This window comes from Phycodurus eques, chromosome 16, assembly GCF_024500275.1.
Source record: "Phycodurus eques isolate BA_2022a chromosome 16, UOR_Pequ_1.1, whole genome shotgun sequence".
NCBI classification, from domain to species: domain Eukaryota; kingdom Metazoa; phylum Chordata; class Actinopteri; order Syngnathiformes; family Syngnathidae; genus Phycodurus; species Phycodurus eques.
The window spans coordinates 15,544,938-15,564,760 of record NC_084540.1 but is presented as its reverse complement, the minus strand read 5'-3'; the positions used below and the strand labels follow the sequence as shown (position 1 = coordinate 15,564,760).

The 19,823-nt window shown below is 43.8% G+C and overlaps 2 protein-coding genes across 2 annotated transcripts; one reads left to right on the top strand and one right to left on the bottom strand.

Annotated features, from left to right (window-relative positions):
• Window positions 1-3,870: 3,870 nt before the first annotated feature.
• On the bottom strand, window positions 3,871-7,229 carry LOC133414591 (migration and invasion enhancer 1-like). The gene is made up of 4 exons (XM_061700062.1): window positions 6,925-7,229; window positions 6,693-6,790; window positions 6,539-6,615; window positions 3,871-4,363 (listed from the first exon to the last, which is right to left on the bottom strand). The coding sequence occupies exons 1-4, from the start codon at window positions 6,954-6,956 to the stop codon at window positions 4,280-4,282; spliced, it is 291 nt and encodes a 96-aa protein (XP_061556046.1). The 5' UTR covers window positions 6,957-7,229; the 3' UTR covers window positions 3,871-4,279.
• A 2,183-nt stretch (window positions 7,230-9,412) lies between these two features.
• On the top strand, window positions 9,413-18,189 carry si:ch211-214j24.15 (GTPase IMAP family member 8). The gene is made up of 6 exons (XM_061700061.1): window positions 9,413-9,614; window positions 10,795-11,475; window positions 12,059-12,591; window positions 13,494-13,662; window positions 14,221-14,844; window positions 15,730-18,189. Exons 1-6 carry the CDS (start codon window positions 9,590-9,592, stop codon window positions 16,323-16,325), a joined length of 2,628 nt encoding a protein of 875 aa, XP_061556045.1. The 5' UTR covers window positions 9,413-9,589; the 3' UTR covers window positions 16,326-18,189.
• Window positions 18,190-19,823: the final 1,634 nt, after the last annotated feature.

The window sequence follows — 19,823 nt, the reverse complement described above, 5'->3', positions numbered from 1 at the left end:
TAAAATTAGGGAGTATGATTTTGGGACTACAGGTTAGGGTTGGGACTAACATTTAGGGTTATACGCTATGGGATGAGTTATGGTTAGAGACTATGGGTTAGGATTAACAACTATGGTTAAGGGTTAGGGACAAATGGCTAAAGACCAAGGTTTCGGGACTTTGGGTTAAGGACTATGAGTTGGAGATAGTGATTAAGGGTTAAGGACGAAGAGTTGTGGTTTAGCAACTATGGGTTCATGTTAGTGCCTGTGACATACAAAATAAAGTTGATGTGTACTATTCACCCAAAACTTACACGGTCGGAGTCATCTGACAAATGGACCAATTTCAGGCATTCCTCCCTGTGGATGTGGAGATAAGGTGGCCTGCGACCACATAGACAGTTTCATTCTCTCTAATGGTTTCATGCAAAAACAAGACAATTAAAAATGTATCCAAATATTTTGATAGGTTATTGTTGCTCTTCAAAAAAAAAAAAAAAAAAAAAAAAACACTCAAAATAAATGTGGTTTTGGTTTAAAATCAAATTTGGAAATGTAAGGATATCATCGCTGGCCAATAAAAATCATGTACAGTATGAGAGATTTTTGAAAACAACAAAAAAAAAAAAAACAACAAAAATAAAATGTCTTTGTGTTTTGAATTCAAATAAAGGCAGACACAATAGGAGAAATAGGTTTTACATTTGACGAAAAAAAATGTGTCGCAGAAATTCTGGTTAGCAAAAGAACCTGCACCTTTTACACCAAGTCACAACCACAAACGTAGATGAGCCAATCACAGCACAGCTCAGATGTGACGTCCCGCATGGTTACTTTTTTTGTATTTAGTTATAATATATAAAAAATATATAATTTAAATAATTTTATTATTGAAATAATTTTAAAAATTTGAAAGAAAGAAATGCAAAGCCATGCGATCGTTCGTGTAGTCGTTTCAATCACTCCAAATTCAACCGACACACCTTTTGTCTGCTCCAAGGTAAGCTACGTACTTGTATTATCTGTAAAACAATACGACGCTATTGTTAGCTTGCTAGCCGAAATGCTAATGTTCCACGACTACCCCCTGTTGTTGTTTTTGTCTGTCTACAGTTGACCGCCGGACAAATCGCATCGGTTACATCTGCAACCCAAAGACAATTATTGATAGCCTATCAGCTGCCACAATCAGTTCACAGCGTGAAAAGGGCTGACAGAGAAAGCGGCAGCTTTTGACAGGATAAGGAGGCATGAGAGGAAGTCTTGTGTGAGTCATGTGGACCCTGATGTCAGTCGCATGAAATACGATTATATCGAGACATGACACACTTTATTAGATACGCACTCATGACTTGGATGAACACTTTGCCTTCATAAATGTTGCTAAATAAGTAAACAAAGATAGAGATTTCAAGGAGCCATGCTGTAATTTGAACAGAAAGTCGGGCATTTTGGGCAGATTTCCTCAGTGGTGTCCCGTGGAAAGATTGCAAAAAAAAATGTAACCAGTTTCACGGATTGACACAGAATTGGGTGGACATGTCTATCATAGCAGGATACACAAAAATGTCTCAAGGACCCATGCCCGAAATTCTATTTGAAGTCGGCCATTTTGGTTTGAGGCAGCCATTTTTGGGAAATTTCAAATTTCAATCAGCATATTGCGTGTGTGCTTGTATGTCAATACAGCATGTGTCTATATATTTATATATAGTTACCCTCACCTTCCTCACGCCACCTTTGATTCCTATAATTTCCCTGCCCTTTCCTGGTCAAGCCAGCAAATTATTTATCAAATTTATCAAACCATGACTACCGCCAATTTGTCTGAGAGCATCCACCATTGTGAAGTTCAGCTTTGATGCAAACTCTTTCAATTTCAGTGTTCTGTCCATTGAAGACTAATTTGACGTTGTTATAGTCATCCATCCATCCATCCATCCATCGTTTGTACCGCTTTATCCTCACAAGGGTCGCGGGCTGCTGGAGCCTATCCCACCTATCTACGGGCGAGAGGCAGGGTACACCCCGAACTGGTCGCCAGCCAATCGCAGGACACATATAAACAAACAACCATTCGCGCACACATTCACACCTATGGGCAATTTAGAGTCTTCTATGCACCTACCACGCATGTTTTTGGGTTGTTGGAGGAAACCAGAGTGCCCGGAGAAAACCCACGCAGGCACGGGTAGAACATGCAAACTCCACACAGGCGAGGCCGGATTTGAACCCCTGTCCCCAGAACTGTGAGGCAGACGTGCTAACTAGTCGTACAGTGTGCCGCCGAGAAGGTCAAATTAGAAATTAAATTCACCTATAAGGCTTACAGTGCATTTTAGGCTCCTCCTGAAATTTCATCCAGAAGCCCAACACCCAGAGTCAATTCAGTTTTCTGCGAACTGAACAAGTAAAAAGACATTTGGTCTTGAATGAACCTTGTGTGTTGACATTTGACTAAATCTCACAACTTTTTAAATTTACTGAATAAACTTGTTTACAAAAACATGAACATTATTGGGCAATGGTTAGACTACAGTAGAACCACCCACTGCAAGAAGGACGAGAGGGGCCCAGATGAAGTCGATGCATGCGTGAGTTTGAGGCTTATCATCATCAGCCAGCTATCTGCTGACTCCACGCACCAACATCCTGACACACCCTGACCCCGCAAAGACACTTTAGACACATTGTATAGTAAAAGTGACCATTATTGTCTTTGGAAAGGCACATTTGTTTTCATTGTTGCGGTGTACTTTTTAAAAATTATATATATTTTTTAAATTCCTGGTGACTGACTGGTGGCCAGTCCAGGGTTTAGCTTCAGTTGACCTGTGACCCAATAAGGACAAGCATTATATATAAAAAAAAAAATTCTAATGCTTATTTATTTATTTTTTTTTAAATATTTTGCAAATTGTACATAGATTTGTCTTAATCATTTCATTATTCATATACATTTGTGTATTTTCTATATAGATTGACATTTAGATTTTAAAAAACACAATTTTAGATAATTGAATTTTAATTTTTTTATTTTGTTTGGATTTTTCAATATTTAACAATTTTCAACTTTATATAAATGTTATGACTTCCATTTCCCCCCAAAATGTAACAATCTGCATTTTTTATGTATCAGATTTTGTGTCCTTTTGCCCTGAACATATAATTTACAACTTTTATATAGATTTTTAAAATGCCGTCCCACTTGTAGATGTAAAGCTCTGTAAAAAAATAAACCACTGCAAAAAATGTTGCTTGAGTAAAAGTAATTTTTTGTTTTATGCAGTAAACCACTGACAACATTAATCCCAAACAAGCATCGTTTTGAGTGTTTATTTGCAGAAAAATTGTCCAAAATACCCAGAGCTGTACATTTTAATCTTTAACCCAATTTGCAATTATATTAAGTTGTATTTCATTCATCACGGTCTTCCTTAGTTTCCTAATAAATGCAGTTTGTTTTCTTTTCATATATGTGAAAAAGATGATTCATGCGTTACTTTGAAACTGGAAATCAGCTGGGTTTGACTTATTCTAGTGGCTCCCAAAAAAATAAATAAAAAATAAAATAAAAAAGTGCTTTCACAGCAACAAAAAAGTGGAAAGAAATAGTCTACAGTAATCCATAATTTAACAATTTTGAGAAATCTTTTAAAGCACAAACTACACTAGGCATATATTTGACTAACAACCTAGCGCCCCCTAGAGTGAACACTCTGGACTTTCTGGATACACAGTGTTTTATGTGGGAGAAAAAAAACTCATCCCTTCTTGCCTCCTGTCGATGCGAAGCTTGACTGAGGAAAAAAAGTTTACACAAGAGGACTGGTCGCCAAGGCTGCAAAGGAGATGTCCCTCAAGGAAATCAGAGTGTAAAACACAGTATTGCAAGCAGTGAGTTTATTCATTTAGTCATTGGAAGCACCAAAACAAGCACAGCATCTGAAAACCGTTAATTAATAAGAAAAAAGTAAATTCATGACTTCTTACTGACCTTGCATTCAATTAAAACAAAACACATTCTCCTCGTCGACCGCTCCTGACGAATTGCATAACCGTCGGGCATGGGAAGTCATCGTAGCACAGCCGTGTGGCTTATTTGCGGCAGCGCTAGTCATTAGCGGCCCCACGGTTCAGTGTCAAGAGCGAAAGAGGGGGAGTCGGGCTTTCCACAAAATGGCTGCGCAGTGCAAATTTGCAAGGATTAATCACATTTAAAAAAAAAAAATAATAATAATTTTAAAGCAGAAAACTTTAGGGGAAAGCCCGGTCTAGTCCGGCCGCACACGTATGTCTACATAATGACGCATGGCGAGCGGCTCTTGGTGATCTTCGTCAGAGGTTTTCCGTCTTGAGCTTTCTGGATGGTGTCCATCACCTGGACAAACGGGGGTAGGGGAAAATACACACTTGCTATCTTATTATTATTTTAAATTTGGAGAGGGACCAACTGCACCTATCTGTGCTCAGCAAGTTGGTCTTCCATACGCATATATAGCAACTGAAACCAGTTTTAAAAGATAATCAGCCCGAGTCATTGGACCGAGACACCAAAGTATGTGTGTGTGTGTGTGTTCTTAAAGCACTTTTATTGATAAGCCCTATAGTGCATGACGGATGAGAAGGCGGCAAGCGAGAAATTAGCAATACGACTCGCCTTGGTGCATAATGAATCTTTTCAAGCTCGCTAGCTTCTAAGACAGTGATGTGGTTTCGATGAACGCATCGCTGTCAAGTGTTGTGAATGTGACCGTTGTGTGAAAATGTTGCCAGTAGAAATGCACAGAGCGTTGCTGAATGTGCGACCAAGAAACATTTTTCCCAATGCTCCGGTCCCCCCCTCACAATTCTAACACCAATTAAAGATCTGTTTTCAAGGGGGGAAAAAAACAGCAGAACCAGTAAAATCGGAGCCGAAATATAAATAACAGTAAGTTGCTGTTTTCCCCTTTGTTTTATTGCAAAGCAAAGGAGGCGCGCAACACGGTCCACTCGGACTCGATGTCCCCCGCCTACCCCGGAACATGAGCAAAGACCTGCCGGAGGTGGGAGTTGAAACTCCTTCTGACAGGGGATTCTGCCAGATGTTCCCAGCAGACCCTCACAATACGTTTGGGCCTGCCACGTCGGACCGGCATCTTCCCCCACCATCGGAGCCAACTCACCACCAGGTGGTGATCAGTTGACAGCTCCGCCCCCCCTCTTTACCAAGTGTCCAAGACATGCGGCCGCAAGTCCGATGACACGTCCACAAAGTCGATCATCGAACTGGGACCTAGGGTGTCCTGGTGCCAAGTGCACACCCGTATGTTTGATCATAGTGTTCGTTATGGACAATCCGTGATAAGCACAGAAGTCCAATAACAGAACACCGCTTGGGTTCTGACCGGTGGGGCCGTTCCTCCCAATTACACCCTTCCAGGTCTCACTGTCATTGCCCACGTGAGCATTGAAGTCCCCCAGCAGAATGATGGAGTCCCCAGCGGGAGCGCTCTTTAGCACCCCCTCCAAGGACTCCAAAAAGGGTTGGTACTCTGAACTGGTGTTTGGTGCATAGGCACAAACAACAGTCAGGACCCGTGCCCCTCACCTGAAGGCGGAGGGAGGCTACCCTCTCGTTCACCGGGGTGAACCCCAACGTACAGGCGCAGAGCCAGGGGGCAATAAGTATAGCCACACATGCTCGGTGCCTCTCACCGTGGGCAACTCCAGAGTGGAAGAGAGTGCAACCCCTCTCGAGAGGACTGGTACCAGAGCCCAAGCTGTGTGTGGAGGAGAGTCCGACTATATCGGAACTTCTCGACCTCACACACCAGATCGGGCTCCTTCCCTGCCAGAGAGGTGACATTCCACGTCCCTAGAGCCAGTTTCTGTAGTCGGGGATCGGATCGCCAAGGTCCCTGCCTGCGGCCACCAGCCAGCTCGCACTGCACCCGACCCCAATGGCCCCTCCCACAGGTGGTGAGCCCATGGGAAGGGGGACCAACGTTACCCTTTCGGGCTGTGCCCGGCCAGGCCCCCTGGGTGCAGGCCCGGCCACCAGGCGCTCGCCTCCAGGCCTGGCTCCAGAGGGGTTTTCATCATAGGGGTCTTTTAGCTGTGCTTTGTCTGGTCCCTCACCTAGGACCCGTTTCCCATGGATGACCAGGGTCGTGAACCCCCAGACAACTTAGCTCCTAGGATGATTAGGACACACAAACCCCTCCACCACGATAAGGTGACAGCTTCCAGGAGGGGATGTTTATGAAATCATTTTAAAAATACAGAAATTTAGACAAATTACTCTGTAAGTGAATTTCTATAGGTTGGCAGCTCTGAAGAATAGCCATAACGCATTTTTTCTTAAAACAAATAAATAAAAATAAATGAATAAAATATTGGCGTACGGAAAAGAATGTTAATTTCGGTACATCCCTGGTAATCAACACACTCCGCCACATTTAGGTTACTTCGACGTCGTAAGACACAACTCAGCTACATTGGTTGTCGTTCATGTGTGTAAAAAAAACAAAAACAAAGAAAAACAAAATAAAGACGCCATCAAGCTACTCACATCATCTTCGTAAGGGAATCCTCCGAGGTCCAGCTTGGAGAAAACCAGCTGCCCGTTGATCTCAATCTCAAAGCTGGCTAAAAAAGAAACACGGTATGACTTTCAATAACAAACTCGTCTCACACTTAAGTTGACTGTGGTATTAATTATTTACCTTTGCGGCCCACGAAGCCCGACACATCCGCATCGGGAAACTCGCCCTTGACGACTCGGGCGAGCTCCAGATAGCGGGGCTCGTAGCCTCAGTTGCCGCTGCAGAGGAGGGACAAACTCGGTTAGCTTAGCAGTTAACCACACACAGCAACCATTACACTTAGCCTTCTGTTGGTGACTAACAGTGTATAATTAAAAAAAATAAAAATAGTGGGATAATGATATAAGGTTACCAGTATTCCACTCGTATTGTCACTACTCCCATTTTTTTCTTCTTCCGGGTGCTGTCGGCGAAGATGAACCCGTTGTAAAACAATATCGCACAAGTGAATCGATTAGCTGCCGAGCTTGTTTATAAGGAATCTACATAAGGGGGCGGGGCTAGGTTGACGTTCCGGATCACGTGAGATTGACGTCTTCTGGTCAGTCACTCCGTAGCAGACCACACGAAAACTCGACGTACGCACCTTTCCCACGTTTATTTTACAACTTTGCAGTGTTTCAAAGTGAGAAAGACAGACACGGATGCTTTTCTGAGGTTTATGGCATCCGTTCGACGACAACAGCACGCGTACTCTCAGAACCGCCCTTGCTTGGCTTTCTTGTTCTCCACCAATCACAGTCGCCTAATGTGCCTTCACGGACCCACAGGAATGTAGAAACACAAACATATACCAGTCCGTTACTGTGTAATCAACTCGATTTTATTTACTATTGATCTTTGAACCTTATTTTCAAAGCTGTGTCACCTCTCATTCGTGTGCTGACGTTTTGTTGCCACGGGCTAAATTTGCTTATTTTGACCAGAAGCTCAAACATTTATTATTATTTTTTTTAATCTCACTTGTGTGCTGTTTATTATTATTATAACCCAGCTGGGTGACCATTTTAGCCGAACTTGTAATGGGTTGTATTTTATTTTATTTTTTAAAATTGTAATTATTACCATAAAGGTACAACACAGGAGTTACAGAACAACAGAAAGTAGATTTTGTATTTATTTTTTGTCTTTAATCACAGTACAATCATCAGTCTTCCGTTTCTGACAGTGTGTAAACAAACATTTTATTCAAATTCATTTATTCATTTCAACTAGCTTAGCTTGAATCATACATCTGCACAATGCACCTTTTTTTGTTCGCCGAGCCTCGTGTGGCACGGTGGACGACTGGTTCGAGCGTCAGCCTCGCAGTTCTGAGGACCGGGGTTCAATCCCCGGCCCCGCCTGTGTAGAGTTTGCATGTTCTCCCCGTGCCTGTGTGGGTTTTCTCCGGGCACTCCGGTTTCCTCCCACATCCCAAAAAACATGCATGAATTGGAGACTCTAAATTGCCAGTAGGTGTGTGAATGTGAGTGCGAATGGTTGTTTGTTTGTATGTGCCCTGCGATTGGTTGGCAACTAGTTCGGGGTGTACCCCGCCTCCTGCCCGTGACCCTAGTGAGGAGAAGCGGTTCAGAAAATGGATGGATGCATTAGCTTCGCATTAGCTTCGCACTAACCCGGATGCATGAGTCGAGTGTCTCAACACAATTAAAGCGTTCCATGGCCTGCATGTAACTGGAAAATCGAGCGTGGAAGAATCAAAGCGGACACCAACAACATTCTTTCACTGGGCTGGAGCAGTATCTCATTTGACATTTAATTTCTGAGTCATAAAAGTCAAGCATACATGACTTTGACAATTTTCTCCCACCCCAAGTGAGAGAAATGGACATTATCTGTTCCAGGGTCAAATCAATCTTTTCTATTTAAAAGATTTCCAAACTGTAAAATATCTTGACATTTGAACATTAACTAATTAATTTCAAGCGTTACAATCATTTAACTGTCCAACAAAAAGCATGTCTCTCAGAATTCTATGACTTCAAAAATGTATCTTAAACACAAAGAGAACAATATTAAACGTTTCTTGTTGCAAAAAAACAAATGCAGAATTCTTTCATCTATAGTTTTCCTGATCCGTGAACAAGTGTGTGCAATTTCAAACCAAATTTAGTGGTTCAAATGTGAAGAGATAATTCTTGCTTTTTGTTGGACAGACTGACAATATTATATTGTGTAATGATTCCGCTTAGTGACTGCAAGTCTAAATGCATAGTCGAAATTTCCAGCAAGGCACATTTTGAACTTAATCTGAAAAATATTCTATAGCCATAACTTGAAAATTCATCAATTTCTGATGTGTTTCTCTCGATTCTCACCCTAAACACAAAATCTAAAAATTCTTAGTTGAAAAGAAAACTGCAAAATTCTTTCATCAATGGTCCTACAATTGTATGCACAAATGGGTGTCAATGTCAAGCAAATTTGTGGAGTTTTAAATGAATAAATACGAATAAAGAAGCAATAATTACTTTTTCAAGATACAGAACATGCATTTTTTTTTTGGACAGGGATGATATTACAGTATTGAATTATTCAGGTAAGTGATGTACCCAAATTTGCGGATGAAACATATGTCACACTTAATTTGGAAATGATGCCGTGGATAGCTGTTTTGTATTTTCACCAAGACATTTCCACATAATCCTCAATGTGTTTTCCTCAGTTCTCATCGATATTGATTAAAAAAAAAAAAAAAAAGAGTGAAATTTCAAGACATTTTGAATAGATAGGGGTTAATTGAAGCTGACAAATAAATTCCAGCTCTAGTAAAATTGGCACTACATATTGAGATGAAGCTGTGTTGGGAAATTCCAAGTTCAAGATGGCGTGGCAACCTGCTGCTCAGAGGCGTGTATTGTTGTGTGTGCTCATTTCTGCCGACCTTCAGACCTCCATAAAGGCATAAAAATGGGAATGCTGATGTCTGGTTGAACAGAGTTTAGCTCACGTTTCCACAGACAAGCTGACATGTTATGTTTATTTTTATAAGAGGATAAATAATAAACAAAATAATGGCAACCGGTGAGCAGTCAGCAGGTAAGTCAAACTCGTGCCTTCGTAACAGTGTTGATGAATGGAATTTTGATGTTTTGTTTTTTTTTGACGTCAAACCCTTATGTTGTGGGTGTGATAGGGTGAGGAATGTGTTTGAACATATGCGATGTGCCAGGACATGTACAACGTACAAACAGGTTCTACTGCTATGATATTTTGCTTTGGGTTGAGGATTTCATTGCATCTTTCATACAGCTAGTACCAAATATTCTGGTTGACATTTATCAAGTGTATTATCTTAGATATGCAGTCTATAATTAAATGTTATTTCTCATGGGTATTTTTAATTTTTATAATTAGTGGTTAAATATACATTTTGGAATTGCTTATGAGATGTATTATTATTATTATTTCCGCTACTTTGCAATACTCTAACATTTGGGTATATAGTTATCAACTCATCCATTAGTATTATTATAAAAAATGTTTTTACTTACTACTTTTTTTCATTAGATCCGATTTATCTTCCCCCCCCCCCCCACCCCCCCTCTTCTTTGCTAATTGGCTAGTAAACGTTGCTACTGCCCCCACGACCCTGAACAGGATAAGCGTTATTGAGAATGGATGGATGGACGTTGCAACTGCCTCGTAGCGCTTTCCAATGGAACACAAACCAAAGTTAGCACAAATGGTTCCTCCCTGATAAAACCAATGAAGCCAAATGAGCGTGAAAGGAGAAGTAAACACACAGCTTTTAATTCCAATGACTATAACAACTACATGTCCTTGTGTTGCATTTAAAGCCCAATTAAGTTGCCAAAAATGCATCCTTCCCAAATAAAGGTAATGAAACTGAAGAAGACTAAAATTAGCTGAAAAAAATGTTAAAAAAATATTGATATTAAAATTAAATTTTCACTTACGGTATCAAAAATGGTTCCTTCCCAACAAATCAAATGAAGCTAAGAGGCTAAAATGAGCAGGAAATATAATCACTTTTATTGTAAAAAATTAAATGTTTCTGTTAAATGCAACATGTAATAAAGTCGCTAATAGTTCTTTCCCAATAAAGCTAATGTCTCCTTAATACGCCTCGGGTTCTAAAATGAGTGGCAAACATGGCCATTTCTATTTTAATGAATGTAACAATAGGGCTATTGAATTTAACTTTCACTGACTGTATGGTACGTTAATTCCCAATCAATACTGTTTGTGTTTTTAGTGGATGGCTGGTATACCTCCCAGTTGAAGCTCGTCCTCCTTGGGGGCAGGAACTCAGGGAAGAGCTCCCTGGGAAACCTCCTCCTGGGCACAGAGGAGTTCGTCACCAAGGAGAGGACGTCGTGCTTGCGGCGGCTGGCCCCGGTGGGCCGGCACTGGCTGACGGTGGTGGACACACCCGGCTGGTGGTGCGACTTCGGCGTGGAGGACACCGCCCGTATCGTGCGCCGGGAGATCCAGGGGAGCGTCGCCATGTGCTCTCCAGGACCCCACGTCTTCCTGGTGGCGGTCAAAGCTGGCTCACCCTTCACGGAGAGGCGCCGCCGGGCCCTGGAAGAGCATGTGGGCCTGCTGGGGCCCAAGGTGTGGGGCCACTGCGTGGTGGTCTTCACCTCGCTAGGTGCGCCCGAGCACAAACGGGACCGGGGGCTCTCGGAGTCGGAAGCCCTTGGTTGGCTGAGGGATAAGTGCGGACAGAGGTGTCACGTCATCGACTTGAGCGATAGAAGTCGAGTCGGAGAGCTGTTGGAGAACATCCAGAGATTGGTCGCCATCAACAGAAACAGCGTGTTTGAGATGGTGGAGAGCGTTTGCAGGGCCATAGCGGAGGAGAAGAAACGAGTGGAGGAGGACGCCCACACCAGGTTTTTGAACATGAAAACTCACAGAGCCTTTATGAGAGGTAAGATTTGCAAACCAGGGTTAAGGTTTCAAGTAGAGATTTCAACCCAGGTTAATGGTTCAGTACAGTTTCAAGCCAAGATTGGGTGTTTAGGGTTTCAAATTATGGTTTCAAACCAGGGTAAGGGTTTCCAATTATGATTTTAAAAATGTAGTTAGGATTTCAATGTACGGTTTCAAGTCAGTGGTTTAAGCCAGTGTTAGAGTTTGAAATTAGGCCTTCTAGTCAGGGTTTGGGTTTAAAATTGGGGTTTCAAGCTAGGGTTAGGGTTTCACAGTATGCTTTAAAGACATTTAGAGATTCAAGTCAGGGTGTGGGTTTCAAATTAGAGTTTCAAACCACCTTCAGTGTTTCAAACAAGGCTTAGAGTTTCAAAAAGGACTTCAAGACAGAGTTTGAGGGTTTTGGAGTAGGGTTTCAAGCCTGGTTAGATTAAATTGCGTTTGAAATTAGGATTTCAAACCACAGTTAGAGTTTTTAATGAGTCTAAGGATTACAAAGTGAAGTTTCAAACCTGAGTTACTGTTTCAAAATTGGGGTTTAAGTCACCATTCGTTTCAAGTCCTGCATCCCACATTTCCAGAGCGGGCTCCCCCTCTGCCTGACATCAGGATTGTGCTGCTGGGAGCCAAAGGTTCCGGAAAGACTTCTTCTCTAAATACAATCTTGGGCCGGGACCAGGGGCGGCGGTCCTCGGGCAGAACGGCTCGCTGCGCAATGGGACGAGGCGCGGCCTTCGGGAGGCAGGTGACGGTGGTGGACACGCCCGGCTGGTGGATGAACTTCTTCGTCCACGAGAGCACTGCCTTCGACCGTGGTCAGATCAGGCTCGGCCCATCCTTTTGCGCTCCGGGTCCGCACGCCTTCCTGCTGGTGGTGCGCCCGGACCGCGCCTTCTCCGAGATCTACCGCCGTGCGGCGCAGGACCACCTGGAGCTGCTCGGCGGGGACGTCTGGAGCCGGGTCATGGTGCTGTTCAGCTTTGGGGACTGGCTGGGCGAGACGGCCGCCGAGCAGCACGTGGAGAGCGAGGGTGAGTCGCTGCGGTGGCTGGTCGAGCGCTGCGGGAATCGAACCCACGTGCTCAACAACAGGACTGCCGGGGATGGATTCCAGGTAAGGGAGGTTCAGGTTTTGAAATGATGGTTTTCAGTTCGGATTAGCGTTTCACAGTAAGGTTTCAAGACAAGGTAGGGGTTTCAAACGAGTGTTAGGGTAGAAAAAATAGAGTTTTAAATCAGGGTTTAAGTTTCAAGCCAGGCAGGGGTTCAGGTTTAATCATAGGATGTCATACAAAGTACTTAGCCCAAAACCTGGGTTAGGGTTTCAAGTCAGGGTTAGTGTTTCAAGACTGGTTACGGATTAAAAGGGTTCAGAGTTTTAAACAGGGTTTCAAACCAGGATTACGGTTTCAAGTTAGGGTTAAAACTCTGGGTTAGGGTGTCAAACAAGAGTTACTGTTTCAAAGTATGGTTTAAAGCAAGGGTCAGGGTTTCAAATAGGGTTTTAAGACAGGGGTAGGGTTTCATACAAAGGACTGGGTTAAAAACAGGCTAGGGTTTCAAGTCAGGAGAAGGGCTTCAAAGGAGGGTTTCAAGACTTGGTTAGAGCACCACAGTAGGGTTTCTGGGTTGGGGTTTCATGTTTCTTATCAAGATCACGGTTTCAAGCCTAGGTAAGGGTTTTAAACAAGGACTAGGGTTTCAAATCTGGGTTTGAAATAAGGATTAAAGTTTCAAAGTAGGGTTTCAAGCCTGGGCTAGTGATTAAAGAAGGGTTTAAAGCCAGGGTCAATGTTTTAAGCAAGGGTTAGGGTTTCAAAATTGGGGTTTTAAGACGGTCGGGGTATCAGACAAAGGATTGGGTTTAAAATGTGGGTTGGGGTTGCAAAGTAGGGGTTAAAGTTTCACAAATAATTTGATATAAAACCAGGATTAGGGTTTCAAACAAATGTTAGGGTTTTGAAACCTGAGTTAGGGTTTCAAGTCAAGGTTATGGCTACAAAAGTGAGTTTCCAGGTGAGGGAGCTGCTGGGAAAGATAGAGGAGATGGTGGCGGGCTGCGTCGGCGGACATTGGCGGGCGGCGGGTGAAGAGGAGGACCAGTTGGAGAGGATGACGAGGGTGGAGGAGAAGAGAGCCGTGGAGCGGAAGATGAAGATGGAGCAGCAGAGGAGGGAGGCACCCGGTACGCACCTCGGCGAGACAACGGCAGCACCTCAATTTACGAGTGACCCGACTTACGAGTCTCTCAAGATGCGGGCCATTGTTCGACTTGCGAGCAACATTTTGAGATTCGAGCAGTTTGGAAAATAGTGTACAAATGTTCAAAAAAAAAAAAAAGAGGCTAAAACAAATAACTGGAGAAACAACCACATAAGTCTGCTAGCTTAATGCTAACAGATAATGTAAAAATATTAGCATTAACAGTCCCTGTGTTGTAACCCTTAAGCAACACATGTAGGTGTAATGTAATGTAATATATGCATGTAATATAACAATACTCACAGGCATGTAGTCACCAAACTGCTACTTGTTGTAAAGTGAGCTCAGTTTGTTGACACCGCACAGTGCTTGTATCTCGAATTTTTGCTCGCAAGTCAAAGCAAAAGAATCGGCTTAACGACGGCTTCTATCTTGAAAAACTCGTAAGTCGGGTCGTATCTCAAGGCTGTATTCTGTATTCATAAACCCTTTCAAAAAGTTATTGATTTGGCTAACTCAAAGCAGCTTATTGATGTTTCAGACAAGTCCCGCCCCCTCTCTGAAGTGACACTTGTTTTGGTGGGTGGCAGCAAAACGGGCAAGAGCTCGTGCGGCAACACGGTGCTGGGCCACGACTGCTTCCACACAGACCGTCCGACCACCTCCTGCACCCTGGAGCGGGGCCGTGTCGGCGATCGGGCGGTGACGGTACTGGACACGCCGGGCGACTTCCCTCTAACCGCCGACCTTCTGAAGGGGGCACCGTCCTGTGCCGTGCTGGTGGTAGTCAACGCCAGCGCTGCCTTCACCGGCGGCCAAGGAGAAGCCTTGGAGGCGCAGCTGGAAGGGGTCTGGAGGAGGGCCGTGGTGGTGTTCAGCCATGGCGACTGGCTGGGCGACACAGGAATCGAACAACGGCTGGAGAGCGAGGGGCCGGCGCTGAGGGAGCTGGTGGCCAAGTGCAGGAACAGATACCACGTGTTGGACAACAAACGGCGTTTAGAGGGCTCGCAGGTGCTACAGCTGATGGCGCAGGTGGAGAGCATGCTGGCGGCGGAGCATCACACGTCCACTGGATCATCTGCCCCACCGGACCACAAGAGTGCCACGCTGTGCAAGGATCTAGGTTTGATGCCCAGTGACAGTCATCAGCTTTCAAATCACTGTGAGTCCTTTGAAAACAATATGGCTGCGCACAATGTCATAAAAGAAATCAAAGTTTCAAATGTGGGCTCCGAGCCAGGGTAGGGGGTTGAAGTTAGTTTCAAATTACGGTTTCAAGCCCGAGTTAGCCTTTCAAGACTGGGTTAATGTTTCCAAAAAGGGTTATGGTTGCACATTTGGTTTTCAAGTCATGGTTAGTGTCTCGAATTGGTGTTTCAAGCCTGGGATAAGCTGTCGAACCAGGTTTTGGGTTTCAAGCGAGGGTTAGGGTTTTAGAGAAGAACTCCAAGTTATGGTTAGTGTTCAAAATTTGGGCCTCGAGACTAGGTTAAGGTTTTACACAAGGTTTATGGTTTTAACCAGTATAAGGGTTTCAAAGTCGAGTTTCACATCAGGGTCAGCATTTGAACGTAGGGTTTCACGCCTGGGTTAGGGTTTAAAACAAGGGTTAGCGTGTCAAGCCAGTGTTAGGGTTTTAAAGTACAGTCTCAAATCAGGGTTAGTATTTGAAATTAGCGTTTCAATCCTGGGTTAGTGTTTGAAGTCAGTGTTGGCATTTGAAATGATGGTCTCAAGCCTGGTTTAGGGTTTTAAATACGGTTTAGGGTTTTCAAATTAAGGTTTCAAGTCTGGTTTAGGCTTTCAAACAAGGGTTAAGGTTTCAAGTTAGGGTTTTCAGACAGGAATAGGGTTTCAAATTAGGGTTTCAAACCGGCTTTCACAGTCTCAAACCAAGTATAGATTTTCAATGTAGGGTTCCAAAGTTAGGTTTTCAAGTCTGGGTACAAGTTTAAAACGAGTTTTTCAAGCTTGGGTTAAGGTTTCAAATTAGAGTTTGAAATGTCTTTATGTCACACGTTTAAACGTGTTGTTTCTTGCATTGCAGTTAAGCGTAGAGGGTCTTCCACTGAGTCTTTCAGTGAGTCCTCCAGTGAGGGTCCCTCAGTGGACTCGAGTGAGTTTTCATCTGCTGACAAACAAGTCGCGCTTCCCTCGGCCGTGCGGAACGGCGGGAACGCCACTTCCCGTTTGCTGCCCGTGCTTCAGGACAGACTGAAATCTTTAAGCATCAACGTACCAGCGTGGCTCCACATTCACCCGCCCAGACTTCCCATAATGCTCCTGGTGCTGCCTCCACCCCGCCAGGGTCCGCTTCCCGACGGGTACGCCCGCCTGGAGCACTCCCTCTACAGCCAGAGAGGAGACTGGAGCAGCTTGGAGGAGCTGGAAGCCTTCATCGACTCGTATTTCGACACGCTGCGGGAGCGGCGGGCCTTAACTACGCTTCCACCATCGCCTCGGCCCGAGGGTGCCGCCGCCGCCCCGCAGTCGGGGGAGCGCCTGCTTTTGTCCATCGAAAGGAAACTATCCAAGCTGGACCTGCTGGAGGAGATCCGGGAAGACCTGGCAGAGGTGAGGAGGAGTCTGGCGCTCAGCTGGAAGGTCATACAGGAGCTCAGATGCAAAAATAAACACCAGTGAATGACACTCCGCTGACTCAGCACTAGGTACACGTGTGCTCCCATGGAAAAGTCTAGTTCATATAACAGTATTTAAAAATAATCATTTAGCGAGGTTTTCAAGGATTAATGTTTGAAAGTAGGGTTTCAAGTCAGCGTTAAGTGTTTCAAATTAGTGTTTTAAGCCACGACCCTGATCAAATTACAGTTTGAACAATACTGGCAGAAAGTGACTGAGATTTTTTTGAACCGATATATTACAAAATAAAAAGAATACGAGGAAACAAACACAGAAGCGGTCCTTGACCAGGGCTGCGTTTCAAATAAAGGTTTCAGGCCTTATAAAGGTTTCAAATGTTTATTTTTGTGGTTGCAGTGACCTGTTCCTAATGTTTTGGTCAAGCATAATAATAAACGTGAAAATATAATCATCATTTTTGAACAGGGAGATACAGTATTTTGACACCTGATGTTGTGGTTCATAGAGAACTATGACAAAGCTTTCCACCAGGGGCCGCTGTTGTATAAGTATCCGAGTCAACGGGCTTCTGCTCACGTGGTACATTATCAAATATGGGGCAAAATTACGACAAAGACAGCTGGCATCCATTTACAATTTTTACAACTTTCATTTGGGATTGTGGGGAAGCCAATCACACGTATAAACAAACAACCATTCACAGTCGCATTCACACCTACGGGCAACTTAGAGTTTCCAGTTAAGTGACCATGCATGCTTTTTGGGATGTGGGAGGAAACCGGAGTACCCGGAGAAAACCCACGCAGGCACAGGGAGAACAAACTCCACACAGGCGAGACCGGATTTGAACCCATCCTCAGAACTGTGAGGCAGATATGCTAACCGGTCCAGCACCGCGCCGCCAAAGTATTTTAAAATAGAAACAAAAATAGAGTTAGCAAGTCTAATTGATATAAAATCAATAAAATTAAATGTTTTGAAATTTGCTTTTTTTAATCAATTGCGATACAATCAATTACGTACAAAAAAGGAGGCTCGCGAGGACGCACCGCAGCCTTTTGCAGAGTGGACTACTATAGCTACTTGGCTGGATAGTTACTTAGTTGGACTTTTGTTGCTAACTCCGGTTAGCAACAAAAGTTAAAAAGAAGTAATTGGCTCTCTATTTTAAGTCAATGGTAAAGATACAATATATAATGGTGATGTGTGCTCTATACTCGGACGGCTGCATGCCGGAATTCGGAAAAGCGCCACGTACATCACGTGACCGTTTTCATCACGTGACCGTTTTCACCAAGTCGTCAGGTATGTTGATCACTTCTCTTCTATTTTTTTTAACTTATTGTACATTCCCAAGAAAAACGGAACATCACACCGGTAACATTTCGCGTAACATTGTGCGCTCGCAGCCGACCCCCGCAGGCAAGCAGGACACAGCAGTCTTTTTTTTGTCCAAGTTTCGTGAGTTGGGAGCAATTTCATTGGACAGGGGGGGGGCCTGAAATCAGGCTACATTCAAATATCGCTAGCAGTTTGAAAACTACATAGTCTTTTTAAGAATTGGTATGGCATGCAGTTTTTAACTCCCACTTAAGGTAAGAACTAGAGTTATTTTATCCAATAACTATAGTCTTTTAAATGACAGAATGACTGAATATATATGGTACATTTTGGGGTAAATAGGACATGTTTTAGCTTAACATTGTTAAGCTAAGTGCAACAAACAAAATGGACTTCCAGGATGGACTGACTGTATCATAGTGGCAAAGCAGAGATGTGACGCACGCACGCATGCACACGCGCACACACTTGTCATCATCATGGTGTCATTCCCCATCACTCGTGCAGCCAATCTTTTTCCCATCTCCCCGGATTCCCATTGTCCCTGTAGGTCTCTATCCCCCCCCCCCCCCCCCCCCACACCCTTAAATCATATCACAGTGCCCACCTTCTCCTTATACAATCCGCCCCCCCCTCTCATTAGGGTTGCCCCGCTGCCTGGAGCAAGTGAAGGAGGGATGAATCTCCCCTCGCTTTGTCTCTTCACGGAGGTTCCCCGTTACTTTGAAATCCGTCTCCATTAAAAGTGGGAAAATTCAGCGGCAACCTGGCGAATTCTCTGAGTGTCGCTTCTTGGAGATTTAGACAAAATGAGGCCCAGACACCAGTTTGACTGATCAGCACGAAATTGGGTGGGCATGGTAGCAGCTATGATAACAGGACACACAAACAAGTCTAAATGACCTACGCCAGGAATTGGATAAGAAGTGAGCCATTTTGGGTTGAAGTCGCAATTTTCTGCAAATTCCAGAGCTCGTACTTTGATGAATTCTTGCTAGGGATTTTGCTCAAATGAGCCTCAAGTATCCAGTCAGCAAATGGGTGAGGCTTTTTTTTTTGCCTACGCATCTAATGTGTTGCATCAAACTTTGAAGATCATTTTGAGGATTCGCCATGAAAAAAGCGTCTTTATTGCTGATGAATGCTTTAATTTCCTTTGTATCCCCGATGGGGGCGTGAGGTTGGCGGTGGCGCGGGGAGTAGTAATTAAAGCAAGTAACCACAACATGAATGGAGCTGAGTCGGAATGCTAATTTGGAACGTCTGGCGATGGCCAATCTCGGCAGTGGGAACAATTTCTCCGGAATGCTTGGGCAAAGGTGTTAATTCCGAGCGTCACGTCTCGACTTGATGGTGGTGTCACAAGTAAATGAGGTACATTTGTTTTCCTCACCTGGCCAACACACACACACGCACACACATAAAACCCCCCCTTCCACTCTTGCTAAATCCACGTCTGCCACAGAGCGCCCGCCATCAATCCATGACAGGGAAAAAAAAAACTCTAACGCAAAGTTCAGGAAACAATTAAGTGAAATAACTGCTCTGCGACCAAGCGAACAGCTTGAACGGCGCTAAGTCATCACGTTGACGGGCGGAAGGAAGCCCGCGAATGCTGACACAGCAATTTACCTTTGGCATGTCACTATTAATGGAACACAACGTCCATGGCGTGGGTCATTTCGAAACATTTTGAACTCTTCCAACTTCAGGTTGTAACGCATATCATAATGTATATTTGCAAGTTAACTGGAATCATACTTGAAGTGGAATTGACTTGAAGTGTGCAAAATTAAGCTAGGCTAAGCTAAACTAGACTCACCGACACGGAATCCCTGTTTATCACAAAACAACACGTTCCAGACTCATCCACACAAGGTGAAAATCTTTGATATCTTTTCATAGTTTTACCACTCCCCGCTTAATTCATTAAAACACACTTTTAAATACATCTTAAATGTTTTTGAACACACCAAAAAAATCGCGCGAGCTGTGGCCGACAGCAGCTGGTGCCTGAGTGTGTATAAATAAATGGCTAACAAGTGCATCAGTGACTGCAGTGACCATTATCCATAGCACTTGTCCACACACACACACACACACACACACTCGGTTTACGAATGCGTTGTTTATCTACGCCGTTGCAGAAGTAACGTCACAACTACAGAAAAACACTAAGCATGGCAATATTACGTAAGA